The following is a 12,599-nucleotide window of genomic DNA, read 5'->3' on the forward strand; positions in this document are numbered from 1 at the left end:
CTTTGGAAAACAAAAAGAGCAAGTGTAATTTGTGTGAATTGAAATCACTGAGGACAAGGTTTTAAGCCCAAGGGCACAAAGGACAGACTATGATTTAAGTTTTTGTATAATTTCTTTGTATAATAAAAACATGTTTTACCTATTTCCTCTACAGGTGAAGTTGCTATCTGCTCTCTGGTATGTTAAATCTACAGTTATTGGCAGATATGTGCAAATTCTCATCAGCATATATGCGTTATCTTTGGAGCCCTTGGAAACTTCTAAAACAAAACTGTTACATCTGCTGCAGCAACACTTAAGGCTGCAGACATATGATGCTCTTTGGGGCTAAAGTTACTATTTGCAGTGAAACAAGGAACAACATGTGCTTTTAAAATAATGTACACATGCAGCCAAAAAACCAAAGTGAAATTACAAGTGATATATGTGTATAATAAATGCCTTTAAAACTAATACAGTATTTAAAACAGTGTAATACTCATTTGGTCAGCGTCTTAAACAGGTTACAGGTTACAGGTGGATAGTGCCCCCTGCAGGTTTGCACAATAAAGTGGAAAACCTCTGCTTTCAGCATCATCACAGTATCCAGTATGTTCCACATTGTACTCCATTACTAAATAAAAGTTGCAGTTGTTTCCCGTTCTTTGGTGAATACAGACGGGACCAACCATGACTGTTACACAGCAGTCTGAAACATGTTACAGCACAGAGCGGAATAATTACACATAAATACACACTTATTCCATACCCAGTGGATCATCTATGTCATGATGTAGCCCTTTATTTCCTGCTGATAACCTGACCTTAATTGTCATGCTGTGGGCACACACACTGTAATTTGCTTCAAAGAGCCTGCTCTGGACACCTGCGTGCGCTCAGTGTCTCTGTCAGGGGGCGGCCCCTTTGTTCTAATTGCTCCAATCAGATAAGAGCTGTATACAGAGGGTTTAATAACCAACCAGTGGATGTATTGAATATAGTTTTTCCAGCAAATGTTCACACTGAGGAGGTCTGGAAAACAGAACTAGTTCTAAACTATGATAATATTAGTATCATTATTAGTGTTATTGACAATAATAAATATTATTAAAACAAATAAACTGGTTGAATTCTGAATGTTAATTTGTTTATATGTTTATGAAGATATTTTAATCGAGATTATATGTGTATAAGTTGTGTTGATGCGTTGCTGTTGCTTGTATAATTGTTGACTCTAAAATTGCTCGTAGGTTTAAATGTGAGTGTGAATTGCTGTCTCTCTGTGTGGACCCTGGAAAGAGTGGCAACCTGTCCAGGGGGTACCCCACCTCTTGCTAGAATAGGGATAGGCTCCAGCCCCCCCGTGACCCTAAAGATGATAAGCAGTTACAGATAATAGATGAATATGAACACAATTTTTATTGACTAAAGAATCATTTGCTGGGTCTGTTGTGATTGTAAACCGTTACACTGCAGTTCAACTGGAAAACCCTGTGCAAAAAAAATCAGGTGAAGTCACACATAACCTGTTAAAGACAGTTGATTTTCGTCCAACATCACTGACATTGGAATTACACGAGAAAGGAACTCTTTGGTCAGTACGGCTAAGAGTAAATCTTGTTTCATAGTTCATGTAAGCACCTCTGGTAACTACTGTTGTAAAAGATCACTGCTCATGTTCTTTTACTGGTGTTCATTTTCTTTTACAGAGCCCTGACTGCCCAGTGTAAACAAACCTAACCCACTTTCATCAACACATTTCAAGCTCTACAGGTTGATGGTTGGAGTGATAAGAGGTTTAACAGATATTAGTTAGTATTATGTTAACTGACTTAGACAGAATGAAGCAGACAGCCACAGGGATTATCCATCCAGCCTTTGTTGCTGAGATAATCCTGATACGCAGTGTGAAACATACTCTAATGTCAGTGTCTCCATTAGTTTCAGTAGTGATTCCCTGCTCTGGTTTCCCATTCTATTTTTAAATAGTTCGTTACTTTCAGTCTTTCCTGCTCATGTTTCTTTCTTACTGCAAAAATTACTATGTAACAAAAACCATGGAAACTGCAGCTCTACATATGGATATGTTCACTTTAGGATGAATTACTGGAAACAAGAGAAGCGAATGTAAACCTTTGCAGAGCAACACTTGAGAGTCACTGGATGTAAAGCAACAAAGTACAATGTCTATTTAGTTATCAGCAGGTGCAGTAACACAACCCCTCAAATTGCTGTACATGTTTTGACCTGTGTTTTATGAATAATATAGAAAACATATTTGTATGAGATTTTTAATGATCAGTATATTGAGGACAGTGACAGTAAAGGAATAAATGTAAGATAGATATATATAACATGAGCACTATATTTAACATATCATTTTAATTTTAGTATGAAATATACAATTTTAGGACATTTATGGATGAGATTTTTCAAGCTTCAACACAAATATAATAAAATGTGAATATTGAACTGGCAGCACTTTATCCATTTGAAATCCATTCAAAAGACAAGTTGAATATATGGGAATATCGATCAATAATAACAAAGAGAATAAATGATAGAATTAAACATTAAATGTTTATAGATATAAATCTACCACATTGGGGCACATATTTGCTCTGGATTTTTCCATCAACCCATCAAACAACTAAGCTACCATACACTTTGCTTCTCAAAAAAGATCATGTTAAAAAAAACTTTTAAAATAAAACAAGTAAAATCTATCTTGAAACGTTTTAAACAAAGAAAGCCTCACTCAGATGTGACATACAGCAATGTTGTTCCATTTTGATTGTTTGTTTTGCTATGTGCATATACTGTAACTTGTCCTATAAACATATTGTATTTATGATTACAACTTTTTTTATGTGTTTTGCTAAGTGCATATAACTTTACCTATACAGACAATTGTTTAATTATTATAATAATTTTTATATTAAAACATAGCCTCCACTTATGTCCACAGGAGAAGTGAGAATTGTTCACTAAAATATTTAAATAGACTAGAAGACTGTTTTCAGTGACACTATGATGCATTATTTACAGTTTATTGCAACTTAAAGTCTACCAATAGCTTGTACTAAGGTTGTGTCAAAATAACTGGTCCTCTATTTTTTTAACGTCACTCAGGTGACTTTGGTTTTAGGGACAAAGAAAGATACTTTTAAAATCAGTTAAAAACCTTATTAAATCAGGTTTTCTTCTGTGAAATCCAAAGTATCCAATACAACATTCACAAAATTAGTAAGAAATTCACAGAGATGTTGAACAATCCCATATTATTCTTACAAACCATACCTGATGTATGTAGGGACAATGTACAGCATGGTCTCAGTCACCATGGTTCTCTGTAATATTTATGTCTGTAGACCAAATACTACCTTTGTACGTTTTGATAGAGCGTGAATCTAGCTGCTTTTTTTGTATAAACCTAACACCAACCTGACGGTGTGGTGGCCAACTTGTCCTAAGCTCAAGAAGCACATTGAGATGAGTTTATGTGGTGTTTTTACTGGTACAAGGTCTTAACCAGAAACAATGGCCACAGTAGGCTCATCATTTTACTGTTTAACAGCACTTAAAGAAACTCAGATACCAATGGGTCCACAGGGTACCACTCTGAAGAAGTCTTTTAAAACGGGTGTTCGAAGACACTTTTACCTATTTAAATTTATAATCTCTAAATCTCTGGAAGTCATCACACTTACTTTATGTCAAATATTCTCAGGGTTTCTGGGGGGTTTCATTTTCAGTTCATTTCAGATTTACTAATGCACAAGATGACTGAACACTCAAATATTACAACGGACACAAACATATAAAAACAAATGAATATGTAACACATGAGTATCATTCATTGAGTTCACTGTGTTCAGCATTATCAAACGCCTAGTCAAAAATCACATCTCATTGACAAATATCATTGGCCCTTGCAAAGCCACTGTGTTTTCCCCATCGTAAATTACCGGTTTACTGAGATACGTCTGTGGTAAGCTAGAGTTTACTTGTAATTGGTTGAAGCTGGTTTGTCCATGAACCCCCTTTGACTGATTGAAACTGTCTTGTCTGGTGGCTTGTGGAACAAAACTCTCATCTGGCTGGTCGAAGCTGCTCTCAGTGTAGAGCTGCTGTCTCATTTCACTGGAGCGTTTACCAGACGCACTCCTGGTTGGGTATCTCTGACCTGTCTTGTACCAGCCTGTCTCTTTGAAGACAAACCAAATATTTCCAGCCCAGAGGACAACATTAACAAAACCAAAAACCTAGAGATAGAAAAAGGTACAGGAGTAAAGGAGCAGTTTTTTTTTCTTCAGCTTTTTGTTTGATTTGTTGCCTGAATACATACCGTAGATGTGTTAAGACGTGACCAGAGAGGCTCCTGGGTGGCTGTACATTTGTTCTCCTGAGCTCTGCAGGCAGAGATGAGCAGCAGCACCTGTGTTGGGTTTGTTGCTGACTTGATATTGGACAGGGTTTTTGCCCAACAAAAGCTACTGATTAGCCACATGAACGAGAAGATGACTGTAACAACAAAATCCTGCTCAGTACAGAGGAGTAAGAAGAAGACATACAAGGAGAAAGTCACATACAAAGTGAAATAGTCAGTTTAATATTTTTTTGTGAAAACATTATTCTATACAGTATTGAGTATTTATAATGAAGGCATTAGAGGTGGAAGTACAAACACACTGACCACGAGTGGGCCTCGGTTGTTCTTCAGGTACTTGTTCTGGTAGAAGACATAGACAACAGTTGCCAGCAGAGAGTAGAGGAAAACAAAAACACCCACAGACACGAAAAACTGAGCAGCTGAGGAAAAGTCGCCATCCAGGAAAAGAGTCTCTTCTCTTTTAGCCTCACACGAGGGAGCCTTGAAATGCACTTGTTGCAATCTAGAAGACAGAGAGAGAAGGTTTGCAGAGGGTTGTTATTAAACTGACGTGAGGAAAACTCTGACTGAAAACACTTTCATTAGCGGGCTCGTGGCTACAGAAAAGAAGGTAAAAATACTACTGAGAAACTGTTGCCTTGAGATATCTGTGAGCAGTGTCACATGCTAATGAGTGGATTGCACAATTGCAAAATTCATATAGAAGTTGTCAGTGACAAGAGACAATCACATCTGCAATTCTGTAACATCTAGAATGTTAAATACAACTTGTCACCATGTCAGGGCCAAGTTTATTTTCTTCCTTGTGCACAAATTGAATTAATCATGTCATTGTTTCGCATAATTTTTCTTATTGCATCAATAAATACCTGGCGTTTATTGTGTTGAGTCTTGTTTCTTGTTTTAGGCGCACATCATTCAATAAGCTGACAATGATGTAAAAGAAGTCGACTGTCACTGTGACATTACTTGTCAGGTCAACTGTTTAGAGGTGGAAACAGGATGAAGGACCTAAATGCGGGCAAATTAAAAATGATTCTAGGAAACAAAATAGGGAGAAACAGATTTGCAGACAGACCAAGCAAGCACAAAGGAAAGGCAGCTCAGTGATTAACGGGTACCACTTGAAAACATAAACGGGTTCAGGACCAATCAAACAGAACTGACAACAAACTGGAGGCAAGATTGAGTGGGTAAACTATCTGGTTTAAATGACAGGAAAATGCTGTGTTCAATGTCACATGCAAGGCCACATATTTCAGTCTTACTACTTGAAAAAGTTTGGTAGGCTGACCTCAGAGTTGGAGCTTCAACTGAGCAACTCAGTATCAAGTACCACATCCAAGATGATGCTATAATGTTTTCGAGTCATATTTAATGTTTTTTTATAAGTTCCTTGTGATTTACATGGTGACTTGTGGAGTAACATAAGACTGGGAACAGGTGTGTGGGTGGGCAGGGAAGGTCAGATGATCAGAATTGGATGGAAAGTCCGCGACCTCTTGTGGATGGATAGTGAATGGCAGTTTATGGAAAAAATCCAATGGATAAAAGGAGCCTGGGGAGGTGAAAATGTGGATGAAGTTACAAAGTCAGAGAACAGGAGCTCAGCACCAATCATGACAACACTAATATACCTGTAGGCATGGGGATATTTTGTTAAAACTTTAGTGGGACCATTCACATGGCAAAATATAAATGGTAAATTTAAATGTATGTTAAAATGTATAAGAATATACTGCATTTGTGGAGTGAAATGGTTGCAGCTTGCTGTGACAGACAACATGCTTTTGCTAAAGGTAAGAATAGATCAGACTACACTGCTACACTGGCTGGAGACTATCTCAGCTGTCATTGTGGGAGAGGAGGGGAACAGCCTGGGCAGGTAGCCAGTCTATCTTAGGGCCAACACACTGAGACATACAAAGACACTTATTCAGACTCACATGGAAACCTACGATGAATTTAGAGTCACCAAATAACCTAACATGCATGTCTTCGGACTTTGAGAGGAAACCCACACAATCACGGGGAGATATGCAAACTCCAAAGAGAAAGGCTGCAGCCAGCAGGTGAATTCACACCAGGGACCTTCTGGCTGTGCAGCTGCCCCAAATTTAAATCCATCTAAAAATATTAATTTATTATTCATTAGTTATTGTCCCATTCTGTTAGTCAGTCTGTTTACAAATGAATGAGGGAACCATGCAGGAAGTACATGTAAATGGAAAATGGAGAACTTGACAATAGATTTTTATAGATACATTTTTACATCCAAATGACTCAAAACACTATTTATCTACTTTAAAAATTGTTGTTTAACAGTTTAACATTTCAAATCAACCAAAAAAATCCTAGTGGAAACTGTAAGGATTACTGCATCATTTACACACAACAACAGTGGGTTCCACTGAACTAGCAGACAAACACCACTGTCAAGCCGAACTGTTAATTAGACACTTTGCCATCACTGACACAAACTCTGAGACGTGCAGAATGGGGGCGGTCGACCAAACTGCTGCACTGCTGCACCACATTACAAGAGAGTTCACAACCACAAACACATCCACATACACCACACTCACAACTTATCACTAAACGGAATGATATTTGTGACCCCAAATGCACTGCAGGAATATTTGGAAGTGACTCACTCAAAGAAAGTAATTTAAATAGTATCCATTTGTGAAATAAAAGTCAGAAACACCTTTTTTTTTTGTGCATTTGACAAATCATTTCCACTTGCAATATAGTTTAATTAGAGATGATTGAATTCTATATTTGCACTGTGCAAACTGAAACTTAATACATTTTATTATAGCTTTCTAAACAGGTGCTTTCTTCACTCATGATAGCAAAAGGCTGACAGAGTCACTGCTGGCTCATCCTGCAAAAAGTTTTATTTCCTTTCGGCTTATCCCGTGAGTTTAGCAATAAAAGGTAGGCTTTATTATATGTGTACTAAACGAGGGTAAACAGGAAACCAAATGAAGATTTTCTTTTGATTAACATCTTATCAACACCTTAATGAGCTGTTATATCAAGTTACATCTAGACTTCAAAGAAATATAGCAAAAAAGCACAAAGTGCTGTAAGACGACCTTAGGTTAAGTCTGAACTGATTAGACCTCAGGTATAATATTGCCTAATGATGCAGTGAGACTTTCCATTCTCTGGTCTTAAATTGGCTCGGCTTCCTGCTCAGCTGTCCAGCCTCCTGACCTTAAATTGGACTTCAAAAAAGAACAGCTCCTCCATACTGAGCCTGAGAATATGATGAGTGCAGCTTTACTGTTTTTAATTCTTTTTGTCTGGCTGAAATACACACAGCAGATTACAAGGGAATAGTCCGTATATGCTGATAGTATACTGAAGTTTTGTGTGTCTATTGAATTCCTTACTTTTCATCCACATAAAATGGTTTAAAGTAAATACTAATAATAATATACTAGTAATATACTACCAGTTGATTTTGAGAAATAAATAATAATTGTTGTTATTTAGCAATTATCTAATGAGATCAAAGGTCATGAAGTAAAAACAATACAGGAAATGAAAATATGTGATTTTCAGAGGTCTGTGTATTTGGAAGAAGAGGTCAACATAGTATCAATGAAAGCAACAGCTACTTTACCTGAACGGATAGCCAAAATCAATGTCGATGCTGAGGTTGCTCTGCCTCCTGTCTGCACAGTCCACTTTAACCTGGAGATGACCATAGTATCCTCCACATGTTGCAAAAGCACAGATGGCAAAAATCTATGAAAACACACAAAAACATTGGAATAAACAAATTTCCACCTCCGATAATTAATTCATTTGCTTAATCCAATAGCTGTTCTGTGAGTCTCTTCCGGTGTAGTGTGGATACATAAATAAATCAAAGGACTGATTATTAAGATTTAAAATTGGTTTGAAACCTAAACCTGAATAATTAAAAGGTCGGAAGACAACTAACAGAGCTGCTAACTGTGCGCTGGAGGGTGGCCACAGTAGTATAGTAAGATTTAATATGTAGATGTGAGACACTAAATGTTCATATTAAGAATCAGAGGTTTGCTCTTTGCCAACAATGTGATAGATTTTTATTTGAACTTTTAAGTGTATTTCACATGCTACATGGACAAACTGATGGTAACCAGAAAGACCTTTCTCAATCAGTAAATTAGAAAAGATCAAAAACATGAAAACCAGACTTGGCATTGCTATTCATACAAACTAATCTGCATTACAAGTGAGCAGAAGCAGAATTCATTATAAACACAACTGATGGGATAATTCACAACAAAAGGGAAATTAAACTTACCGGAGCAAATATAACCATACACATTTAAAAATCACAGCGATCAAGTCCCACTCCACACTGTGTCTGCAGTTCTTGTCATCAGGTCAAAACGCCACTGATGTAGACAAGAAAAAGAACAGAGTGACTCTTGCAGCAGAGGGGAGGGCTGACCAGAGATATCTTCTCCAAGGAGGAGTCAGAGATTTTATGTAACTCTACCCATTTTTGCTGCAACATACTATATACACCAAAATCTAACATTTCGCAAATTTACAGTATATACTTTGTATCATACTGAATAGTGGATTTGTTCACATATTTATTTTTATTGTAGGACCATGACTTTATTCTGAAAAACCTTATAAATATATCTACATTTAAGACATAAAACAAACGCAAATATCTGAGAGCGAATCTTCAGCATATTAGTTATTCCCTTATGCAAACGTTTGGTGGTGGCTGCATTGGAGCTTAAACCAGAAACCTTTGAACATGTACTACATGGACTATTCAGGCATTTTAGACTTAATTGTTTTTGTTCATTTAGATAATTTACAGACAAGGATACTAATCAATGCCTTTGGTTTGGTTTGCATTATAGATAAGTAGGTGGGTGTATGATAATAATAACCACAGTAGTTTCTGTTAGAAGTTGATGTCTCAAGTTACTGAATACATTTACTCAAGTATTGTACAAATACAAATTCAAGTACTGGGCATTTATGTTACTTTTAACTTACTCCATTATATTTAAAGCTTTAGTTAGTGGTTACTTTTTTGTAGATTTGTATTCTTATAAAATAATGTGGAACCAATATCAGATAGGTGTGATACAACTTCAACTAATTTTCATTGTTTTAACTTAAGGTAACTAATAAATTAAATTAATTTGTAAATGTACTGTACGGTACTTTACAGTGAGCCATTTCCTCACCAAAACCTGTGTTGCCATGGTAACTAAAATTTTGCTCAGAAAAGTACCCAGAAAAAACTATGAGTTTTGGCTTAGGAATTCTACCGCACCTTTAATATTTTTGTGAAAATATATGTTTTTTTGTTTATTGGTTGGTTGGTTTTTTAATGTCTGATGCCAAATTACATAAAATCTTTGTCATTGTTGTGGACCAAATACATAATTCTAAATGATCATACATCTGAATCGACACATCTTTAAAATGTTTCAACAAATTCCGAGCATTAATACTTTTAGGAAGGAAGCTTTTAGGAAGGAAGGATTTATTACTGAAATATATTACTTTTGGCTGTGGGTGAATTTCTTATTTCCTTTCCATTGGTGGTGAGGCTATTTGCCATATTATTAACTGGGTTTTGCTGACCTCTTATGGTGACAGGCCTATATTGCACTCTCATGATGAAGGCAAGGTGAAAGGTCTGTGAACATTACTAAGGAAAATAAACTAAATGTACTGTAACCTGGATTTTAGCTATACGATACAGCAGAACTTATTTCACAATTATAAAACAGCAGGATTACTGAAATTCATTAGGACAAGAATAGAAGAATATTTTTAGTTGATAATACAACGTTGTTTTGTTTTTATGTGAAATATTTGATAAGTCTACAGAATAATGCTAATCAGTTACTACCCCACCACTGGATTACACGCTGGTCCTATGAACTGAAGGCAGCAAATTAACAAAACAAAGTTACAACTTTGCGTTTAGAGACACAGCAAAGCACATAAAGTTCTATAGGTGCTAGAATGGTAAATAAAAAAAATGAACAGGATGTACAGTACAAATATATTAAAGTAAACCAATGCAAAGGAAAAGAACTAGTGATAAACCTGAAGGGAATACGGATGTGCACAGTATGTAATATGAATTCATGAGTATAAACACGTACATTTATTGTAGAAGTACGTTTAGTTTTAGTTTTTAGTTTTAGTAAACATGTAACCACTGCTTTATTGCGTATTCCTTGGATTTATATACACTATTAATCAAGTGCAAGGCAGCATTCAAATTACTTTGGAAACAGAAGGAGCTCTGCTCCCCAAAAAGAGGCCTGAGCCCCCCCAGAAGCAACAAAATCCCAAACTAGAGACATCTCCATTAATACAATAAATGAAGAAAGTCACAAAGTTTAATTAAAGTGTAATGTTCTGTATCTGGTTATTTTAAATGTTTGTTTGCATCTCAGAAATCCTTGAAACATTCAAATGACTAGTACTTATTTTTATTATTATTATTTAAATTTACTTTATGAGGATGAGGTGGGATCCACTGAACTAGCGTCATGAGGAATTTGTGGACAAATTCTATACTTAAAGCCTTAGTTAGGAGGTTTTATGTTTTAAACACCTAACACATGTGTTCACAGGGATATTAAAAATAATGCAACAGCAATGTCTTTCATGAAACGTTTTGCAAAGACAGAAAGTGACTGATCACGTGTTTTTAAGCCTGCACCTGATAAATAGCCAGAAAAAGGCAGAGACAGAATCTCACTGAATGATTTCTAATGAGGTAAACATATTAAAAACTTAACCAAATGTCAGACTTAACAAAGCATTCAGTATTCTCTGGAAATTAAATTTGAAATTGGTGTACACAAGTCTAGAAAAGAAAAGACAGAAGTCATTAGTCTTTAAAATGAATTTGAAGCCAGAGGACAGGAAGATTTATCTGAAATAAAAAAGCCCACCTATTAAAAGAGTTTGATGGAGATTTTTTACAGGCATATATTAGCTCCATTTGCACTCATAATCAAGCTAAACAAGTTAGAAAAAAATCATTTAAATAAAAGCACTGATGCCCTTTACATTTGTATTGCTATCATTGATTGTTTGTTTTGGAATGAAGCTAGTGCAGCTGTGGAGATGCAGAATAATTGTTTCAGATGTACAGTGGCTGAAGTTTAACCTTTTGCAACATGCAGCTCTGGACAGAGTGTGCTGTGCTATAAATGGTAAATGCTCTGCACTTACATAACGCTTTTCTACCTTATCAAGCCAAAGTGCTTTACACTGCTTCTCATTTTGCCATTCCCACTTACAATCACTCAGCTGGCCTGACCCACTGGGAGCACCTAACCTGGGGTTTAGTGTCTCAAGGAATGTTATGTTTGCTGTTCTGTGTGGCATCAGTACCCAGCTTCCCAAAGTTGTGCTCCTGAACACGCACTTTTTTGAAGAGAAAGAAGAAAGGAAACTTACACTCATAACATTAAATGAATCAAGTTTGTCAGAGAAATTAACTGCATAACTAAGTTGTTAAAATATTTGAAGTAACATGAGGCAGCTGAGACTACATATGAGAAATACAAGTTTACATAATGAGATTGAAGAAGTGTAATTAATGTGAATTTGTCAAATCAAAAAGGTCAAATCAAAAAGGTCCTACTGATCCAGGTGAACAGGATTAGTGCATCCCTAGACTTGATCTGTAGAACGGAAACTTAGATGGTAGAAAGTACACAGTGTACTCCAATGTTGCACTTCCTGTTTTAAATTCTTTATTATTTTGCAGGTTGTCTACACTTTTGTGAGTGCACTTTCCTTGTTACTCTATATATTTTTTCTTTTGGGCTATGTCTCTTTTTTTGCCATCACTAATGTTTCACTTGTTTGGACTTCAGTTTACAAAAGCTTAGCCTTGTCAGAGGAAAACACTGGGGTTACAATAACTTATATAAATATATACGATTTACGTAATAATTACATTTTAACACGTCAGTATTCAGTACTAAGTTAACTCACACACATATATTTATGTATTTATTTGTACACTTTAATCTATGTCCAACATAAACACAGTTTTTTTTTTTATCTCTGAATGAGCCAACAGAGGGCAGTGCTTTACCATGCTGACTGAGGAGAAAATATGTGAAGCTGCAAGCTCTTCTTACTTTCTCACTGCATCCAATCTTTTGTCTCTCTCCAAAATCCAGTTGACAAAATGTGTCTGCTGTATGTGTGA

The 12,599-nt window shown here is 36.0% G+C and overlaps 1 protein-coding gene across 2 annotated transcripts; it reads right to left on the bottom strand.

Annotated features, from left to right (window-relative positions):
- Positions 1-2,254: 2,254 nt before the first annotated feature.
- Positions 2,255-10,840, bottom strand: synprb (synaptoporin b). Of its 2 annotated transcripts, XM_067505983.1 has the most exons (6): positions 8,679-10,840; positions 8,007-8,131; positions 5,242-5,298; positions 4,676-4,874; positions 4,328-4,519; positions 2,255-4,244 (listed from the first exon to the last, which is right to left on the bottom strand). In XM_067505983.1, the coding sequence occupies exons 1-6, from the start codon at positions 8,700-8,702 to the stop codon at positions 3,882-3,884; spliced, it is 960 nt and encodes a 319-aa protein (XP_067362084.1). In that variant the 5' UTR covers positions 8,703-10,840; the 3' UTR covers positions 2,255-3,881. The 2 variants fall into 2 exon arrangements, with proteins under 2 accessions (XP_067362084.1, XP_067362085.1); XM_067505984.1 differs by lacking the exon at positions 5,242-5,298 and having other exon boundaries at positions 8,679-10,818.
- Positions 10,841-12,599: the final 1,759 nt, after the last annotated feature.

The sequence above is a fragment of the Channa argus genome, chromosome 5, assembly GCF_033026475.1.
Source record: "Channa argus isolate prfri chromosome 5, Channa argus male v1.0, whole genome shotgun sequence".
Lineage (NCBI taxonomy): Eukaryota > Metazoa > Chordata > Actinopteri > Anabantiformes > Channidae > Channa > Channa argus.